This window comes from Camellia sinensis, chromosome 4, assembly GCF_055761805.1.
Source record: "Camellia sinensis isolate YWXY chromosome 4, ASM5576180v1, whole genome shotgun sequence".
Taxonomy (NCBI): domain Eukaryota; kingdom Viridiplantae; phylum Streptophyta; class Magnoliopsida; order Ericales; family Theaceae; genus Camellia; species Camellia sinensis.
In genome coordinates this window covers 160,464,282-160,472,410 of record NC_138964.1, presented here as the reverse complement: position 1 = coordinate 160,472,410, position 8,129 = coordinate 160,464,282, and the positions used below count along the sequence as shown (strand labels likewise).

General features: G+C 35.6%; 1 protein-coding gene across 1 annotated transcript; it reads right to left on the bottom strand.

Moving 5' to 3' along the window:
- Positions 1-3,040: 3,040 nt before the first annotated feature.
- LOC145789631 (chalcone synthase 1-like) lies at positions 3,041-6,406 on the bottom strand. Its single transcript, XM_082866720.1, has 2 exons — positions 6,120-6,406; positions 3,041-4,199 (listed from the first exon to the last, which is right to left on the bottom strand). Exons 1-2 carry the CDS (start codon positions 6,295-6,297, stop codon positions 3,208-3,210), a joined length of 1,170 nt encoding a protein of 389 aa, XP_082722846.1. The 5' UTR covers positions 6,298-6,406; the 3' UTR covers positions 3,041-3,207.
- Positions 6,407-8,129: the final 1,723 nt, after the last annotated feature.

Genomic DNA, 8,129 nt, shown 5'->3' with positions numbered 1-8,129 from the left:
AAAGGCAGGAGCTGTGCTTTGACACAACACATGGAGAAAGGTCGAAAAGGGCCCACAACGAAGCTGAGAGTAATATGCCGAAAAGACTGAAGTCCGGAGATAGCCGAGCTCCTGGACGGAGCAAGGAAGACCTGAGAGATTACCTCAAGAGGAGACAACATAATGCCGATGCCGAAGTAACTTCACCTGATAAGCCGAGAACACCCTTCTCGGTAGAATTGGGCAAATTTGAGGCGCCGAAGAGATTCAGTATGTCGAGGTTCCAAATTTACGATGGTAAGTCAGACCCCAACTTCCACGTTGGATTATACTTGAACTCGATGGCATTATATAGTGGGAACGAGCCGTTGCTCTGCAAAGTGCTCCCCTCATCCTTCGAGGAGATTGCATCAGATTGGTTTCACAAACTACCGAAGGGAAGTGTGAAGACCTGGGAAGGCCTGGCCGAGATGTTTGTGGCTAGGTTCGTGACAAACAAGCTGCAGCCATTAAGGGTGGACGCATTGATGGCTCTGAAGATCAGTAAGGATGAAGGCCTTAGGGCCTATGCAAAAAGGTGCTATGCGGTGTTCAACCGAATACCAGAGTGTAATCAAGAGGTGGCGGTCGTATCTTTCAAGAACGGCCTAAAAGACGACTGTCCACTACGAAAATCTTTGGCAAAGACATTGCCAAAAAGTATGGAAGAGCTCATGGCGAGAATCAAAAAGTATGCCAGAGCCGAAGAAGATACATCGGGAACCAAGGAGGCAAAGCAAGAAAAGGGAAACGGCTCGCCGAAGCGAGGCCGAGGTAACAATGGATCTAGCAAACAAGAAATAGGACTGAGGGCTACACAGGCAGTTACGATTGTGTTCCGAATCCCAATTCACAAAGTCCTGGACAAAATTCGGAACCAACCCTATTTCAGAGCCCCAGCAAGGGCACCAAGAGAGTTTGTGGGAAGAAATCTTGGCAGACATTGTGCTCACCACAATAAAGATGGGCACATGACTCAGGGTTGTAGAGCTCTGAAAACACACTTAGAAGACCTGGTAAGGCAAGGCCACCTGAGAGACCTTATCGATGAGGCCAGGACAAGGGAAGAACATGCAAGATTGCCTCAGGCGACAGCAGTTCCACCTCTCCCAGCACAGCAACCTCAAGCAGGAGGACCTCGGGTAATTAATGTAATTCACTCGAAGGTTAACGAAAATGAGATTCGGGGGGAGACCCAAAAGGTAAAACACCTACAGCATGTCTACCAAGTCGGGGAGAAGAGACGTTGGGCAGAAGAGTGCCAAGGACCAGTAGTGTCCTTTACTGAAACTGACCTTGAGATGGTGCAGTATCCACACAACGATGCCTTGGTAGTATCCCTCTAGGTTGGGGAATGCCAAGTGAAGCGCATCTTAATCGACCAAGGCAACTCTTGTGACATCATGTACGTCAGATGTTACAAGGAGCTTGGCCTTCACCCAAACGATATGGAACAATCCAATAGCCCAATGATTGGGTTCAATGGAACGCCGACATAGCCACTAGGAACAACTAGCTTGGAGGTACAGGTAGGCACCAGGAAGATAACAACAGAGTTCACCGTAATTGACACACCCTCCCCTTACAACATCATTTTGGGAAGGCCATGGTTGTATGCAATGAGGGCTGTTCCCTCAACATTGCATCAACTATTGCGGCTCCCAACAGAGCATGGGACTGAGGAGGTTAGAGGAGATCAGCTGCAGGCAAAGAATTGCTCCATGGCAACAATGAAATCCACCTGCAACAGAAAGAGAAGATTCCGGTGGTGGTTCGTCCACCCAGGGGCACTCCGACGATCAAGTCAGTATATCTCTCAAAGATAATCAATAGTGCTAAACTCACTGTTTAGAATATAAATTGCGTACTTTAGACCCATCGGGGGTGCCTTTCATTTAGAGTTACCTTAATCCTAGTCCCCATAGAAGCCTAACTTCAATGGACTTCTGCTTAGTGCTTATCCTGGACTCTCCAATAGATAAAGATAAACACCCTAAGAGTGTTATCCTTATCTATGCTAAAGTCCTTCCTCATTCTAGGACTCTTGTCCCTTATCCGCTTATCCCGGATTCCAATATCTTCGGAGATAACCTCGGCTTTGCCGAGATCACCTCGGCGTCATAACCTGGACACGTGGCACCTCGGCTGACACATCGGCATCACCTTGGCCACGTGTTGGGACTCAGAAAATATATCCCCACACTATGATCACAAACCTGATGATGAAGATGAAGATAAAGAACTCGACAATATTGTGCATTTCTTGGAAATTTTGCAATGCCAATTTTTCTGGGTTCATTGTGATCACAATCCTGATTTGATAAATTTTTATTTTTCTGTAAAAATTTTTTGTTCGCATTGGTTGTAGAAATTTTGATTTTGCAGATTGTTGATAAAATTTCTGTTTGTTGCTTGAAATTCTGTGACACAGAAATCAAATTGTTTTGATAATGCTAACTTGGCACAGCAAATGATATTGTCAAAATTTGGCAAGAGTTTTGGCAGAGCCCATTGTAGTGTTGTTTTTGGGAACTCTTGTCAAATTTTGGCATTGGCAATATATAGCAGACCATTGGGATGCTCTTATGTGTTGGTTGGCAAAGGAAAATTGGCAGGCCAGTAGTGAACAAAGGAACAAGTTGGTTATGCTGTCAAGAAGTACTACCTTTTTTCACTTCTTTGTCAATGTAAAAAACAGAGCACTCTGTTCTATGATTCAAGGCAATAGAGCAGACAATATTGCCAAAAATAAAAACAGAAATAACTACTCTGTTCAACTGTGGCTTTGGAGCTTAAACAGGACAAATTGAGGGTGATCCTCCCCTCTCCTCTCCAATGCAGAGCAAGCCAAGCCAACTCCATGAAAGCAAGGCCATGCCAGCCAAGTTTGAGAGTGATAAAGTGGTAGATTTCATAGCCATAATCCTCAACAACTGTAACTCTGATTTTTATTGAAGGATCTCCATATTTATATATCTCAAATTATGAAGTGTTCCGTTTATCATAGTTATAATTCAGTGCATTTATTATTATTATTATTTTTAACAGAGTGCACAAGTTCATTCATTTCATACTTTAAAATAATCATAATAAAGTGGAACCAACAAACCCAATCCACAAACACAAACCACATATTTGGGGGGGGGGGGGGGGGGGGGGGGGGGGGGGGGGGGGGGGGCGCTAAGCCCATTAAGTGGAGACACTGTGGAGCACCACGGTCTCAATAGTGACTCCAGGCCCAAACCCAAAAAGCACGCCCCACTCGAGCCCATCACCAGTGGTCTTAAGCCCATTCTCAACTGACTTCTTCCTCATCTTATCCAGTACAAACAACACACATCCGCTTGTTAAATTACCATACTCTCTTAGGACATGCCTACTGGCCCATAACTTCTCGGGCTTAAGGCCCAACTTTAATTCCATCTGGTCCAAAATAGCAGGCCCACCAGGATGTACAATCCAAAAAATGGAGTTCCAATCAGAGATGCCCATGTGCTGAAATGCCTCCACCAAGATCTTCTCTATGTTCATGGAGACAAGCCCAGGAACACACTTGCTCAAATGGAATGTAAGGCCCATTTCACGAAGTTGTAATGTGATGGCACTTTCACTATCAAGGAGAGTGGTTTGGGCCGCCGAGACGATCTCAAACAAAGGCTTCTCAACCCCGGGCACTAGGTCCGACCCAACTATAATTGCAGCTGCACCATCACCAAACAAGGCCTGGGCCAAAAGTCCGCTGTGATCGGTGTCACTAGGCCCACGAAATATCATTGCTGTGATCTCAGAGCAGACGACTAAGACTCGAGCACCTTTGTTGTTTTCAGCTAAGTCTTTGGCTAGGCGAAGAACCGTACCACCGGCAAAGCAACCTTGTTGATACATCATAAAACGATTGACGGATGGATGCAAACCAAGGAGGTTGGCGAGACGCAAGTCAGCACCAGGCATGTCGACACCACTAGTGGTGCAAAAGACCAAGTGGGTGATTTTGGATTTTGGTTGGCCCCATTCTTTGATTGCATTAATAGCAGCCTCTTTTCCTAATTTTGGTACTTCAACAATAAGCATGTCTTGTCTAGCATCCAATGAAGGTGCGTTGTATGTGCACATGTTTGGATTTTCTATCAAAATTTCCTCAGTCAAGTGCAAATAACGGTTCTTAATCATAGTTTTGTCACCTGCAATACACAACAAAAAGAAGATTGGAAACTTTACAAAGCAAGCCATAGGTTCAAATGTTAGGTGGTGATTGTGTACTTGTGGTCTTCTTTTTTTCTGTTTTTTTCTCCCCTTCTTTTGGAATTCTAGTATCTTTTTTATTATTTAACTCATTAAAAAAACCGCAAAGAAATACAAATTTAGACATATTTATATGTCCCAATTTTAGAAGACTTTATTCACTAATAATATAAAAACACATAAATGAAATACAGAATGGGACACAAATGTCTACAAGATTGTGAAATGCGTTCAAATGAAATTATTTTGTTCATTCTTTTCCTTTCTTTGGCCATGTGTGGATGCTTTTGTTGGGTATTTTGTCTCAATTTTGTGGGGATGCTCATTGGCTTTTATTTTGTTGTATTATTAGTGTTCTCTTATGTACTCTCCTTTTACATCGATAAAAGCTTCTCTTTTTTATTTTTTTTAGTGATATATATATATATATATATTTAGAGAATTACTATTTATGTTCATAAATTAAACTTACTTTCTAAACTCAATGATGTGCCAAGAAGATAATTGTCAACTAATTATATATCTTCTTAATATATCACTGAATTTATACTATGAATCTAAAAAATGAATTTATATATTATTTTCTATATATTTAATCTTCGAATTATTGACTAATTTCATCACTAAAAGTCAAATTTCATGTAGGCATTAAGAGGAAAGGTGCGAAGATTTCATTCTTACATGGTGTGATGAAAGCCTTTTAATCTCAACTATATATGCACAATGGATTTTTTCTTTCCTCATTCTTCTCTTATCGATTTTCAAAGTAAAAATAAAAAATAAAGGCAAAAACATTCCAGTCATATCATTACGATTGTGACATTAATTCATTATTGCATATCATTATTTTGTTTTTGTTTTTGTTTTTGTTTTTGTTTTTATTTTTTTTTTTTTTTGTATATTTTACATATTTCACAATCAATTTCTCTTTTATTACAACTATATAAGGGAAATGATATAAATTTTCTTAGATAGAAAAAGTGAGACATTTACACATAAGTCCTAATTTATGAACTTATATTCTAATAAGTCCTAATTAAGATATTTTTAGACCTTCAAGTCTTATTAAATTTTTAATAGTCAAAATTGTTATTTAAAAAATGATTGTTCATCATTTATGATTTAACATTTATTTTGATTTTCAAAACTTTAAAACATCAACTTTCAAATTGAAAAAACTAAAAAAAAATTATGTGCAAAAAAAAAAAAAGCTATATTATTTTTCATTTGAAAAAATTGAAAAAACTGAATTATTTTTTTGTACAAAACTGAAAATTTTGTATCTATAAAGGAGCACGATGATGGAATATTGATATGCAAAATTGGAAAAAAAAAAAATTAAAAATGAAAAAACTGATAACATTCTTAGTTTTAAAATTAAAAAAAACTGATAATGTTGTCGATTGTATTAGATAGTTGAATCAAACTAATAAGTAGAAGGGAAATTTTTTTTTAATTTCATGCTTTGTTTTTTTTATCAGTTAGTGAAACAATTATCTTGAACATTATTATGCAAAATTGATAATGTTCCTAGTTTTAAAAATTGAAAAAAACTAATAATATTTTTAATTTTACTAAATAAGATTTACTAATTCAAAAAAATTTAGATAAAAGCTAAACTAACATTTATAAATAGGACTTTTAAATAATTAACTCAATAAAAATCTCAACTGGCTAAATGTTGGGTTTTTTCTTTATTAAAGAATGTTGGAGTATGACATATACTGAAAATATACAAACAATATTTTCTCAAAATTGTCACTTTGCATGCACACAAGCAGGTGGTTGGATACATGCATGTTCAGGTGGACAGAACTTAAAAAATTATTCAGTAATCTCTGAGTGTATATATAACTTACACATGCGCTTAAATTTTTCTTTGAGTTCGGTCTTATGCTCGCTATTAGTAATACGAAAGTAATAATCTGGAAATGTGCTCTGATCGAAACAGTTGGGAGGGGTTGCCATTCCAATCGCCATAATGGTTGCCGGACCTTGGGCCCGCTGTGCTTGCCGGACCTCCTCCACGGTCACCATTTTTGCTTGGAAAATATTTAGGTGTGGTGGTGTGTATGTGCAAGGCCCAGCTGCTAGTAGCAATATGTGTGAGTTTGTAACAAAACCATGTTATGACATGTTTATATAGAGGTGAGATCTTCTATACCCACCCCTTAAAAGTGGCATAAAATTTCCCTTCAATGGTGTTGCTACGTAATATCACAAATAAATAATAACAATTGAACCCCATTTTTAATAAATAATCACCTTATCACATGCATGGTATATTAAGGAGTGGTTTGGGATATCCTAAATAAATGTACTTTTTATCTTTTTGAATTAAAAAGTTGAGGAAAAAAAGATGATTGTTCGGGATAAATTTTTGTCTTTTTGTGCTTTTTTGGGAAGCTGGTAAAAAGCCAGCTTCCAACTTTTTACTAATTTTGGGTCACATCACTTCTCACATAACTTACCTACAAAAAGGCAAAATAAGCTAAAAAAGTAAAAAAATCAAATTTTCACCCACTTTTCAAAACACCCATTTATGAAAAGATGTGTAATATAATATTATTACAAATGATAAAATGACTCTTTTACCCCTTCCCAATTGACACACCAGCAGGGATACATGTTACCGTTGTTGGGAACCGTGCCAATCAATGAATGGTCCACCTTGGACAATTCAAACACTGTGCAACGGTAATTTCTATAACATAATTTAAAATTTTTTATTCATTTCGTAATTCCAAGCATTGTCCAACAGTCTTCAAAACATGTGATTGAACTTTTTTATTTTTATTTTTATTCATTATTTTTTGTTTTTATTCTTTTCCTTTTACCATTATTTTTTTTTTCCGTACAGTCATTTTTTTTTTATTCTTTTCCTTTTAACATTTTTGCTTTTATTATTTTCCTTTTTGAAAGAATTTATTTTTTTAATTTTTTTCCTTTTAACATTATTATTTGTTTTATTCTTTTCCTTTTAACATTATTTTTTTTTACTCTTTTCCTTTAGTCAATATTATTCTTTTCCTTTTAACATTATTATTGTTTTTATTCTTTTCCTTTTAATATTATTAATTTTTTTATTCTTTTTATTTTTTTATTAATTTTTTTTTTTCATTCTTATCCTTTTAATTTTTTTTTATTCTTTTCCTTTTTAAGTCAATATATTTTTTTATTCTTTTCCTTTTTTTTCTTTTCCTTTTAACATTTTAATTTTTTTTTGTTCTTTTCCTTTTAACATTATTAATTTTGGTTTATTGTTTTCCTTTTTTTATCATTTTTTGTATTCTTTTCCTTTTTTGTGCAAATATTTTTTTTTGATTGTTTTCCTTTTTTATTCATTATTTTTATTTTTTTTCCTTTTAATTTTTTTTTTAAAAATTCTTTTCCTTTTTGTTTTATTGTTTTCGTTTTAACAAATTTGTTTTCATTCTTTTCGTTTTCCTTTTTTTTAAATTTTTTTTATTGTTTTCCTTTTTTATTAGCTAGTCATGCACAGTGCTGTTGTAAGTTGTTCAACAATTTTTTTTTTTTTAATTTTTATTCTTTTGATTTTGTTTTGAACAGTGTTTTTTGGACATATGTAGCATAAAATTGGATACAAAACTGTATGAAGTTCCTGCTGAGAATTAAAAATTTAGACAAGCAAAACAAATTTATTGCTTTTTTTTTTTTGTTATGTGTTTTTTCAAATTTGTTCGACACAGATTTGTTTTTATAGAAGGTGCATCTAAAAAAAAATTTCAAATGTTATCACACAATTATTGGACATACATCTTTCATGTATTTTATATGTTAATGATTGGACATACTTCCTGTTCAAATAAAATTCGTTCACAATGTAATTTACCGAGGACATTAGAATA

Coding starts and splice junctions, on each gene's coding strand:
- LOC145789631 (XM_082866720.1), bottom strand. CDS start 6,297: ATGGTGACCGTGGAGGAGGTCCGGCAAGCACAGCGGGCCCAAGGTCCG. Junction 4,200..6,119: donor AGAAAAATTTAAGCGCATGT/GTAAGTTATATA, acceptor TGTGTATTGCAG/GTGACAAAACTATGATTAAG.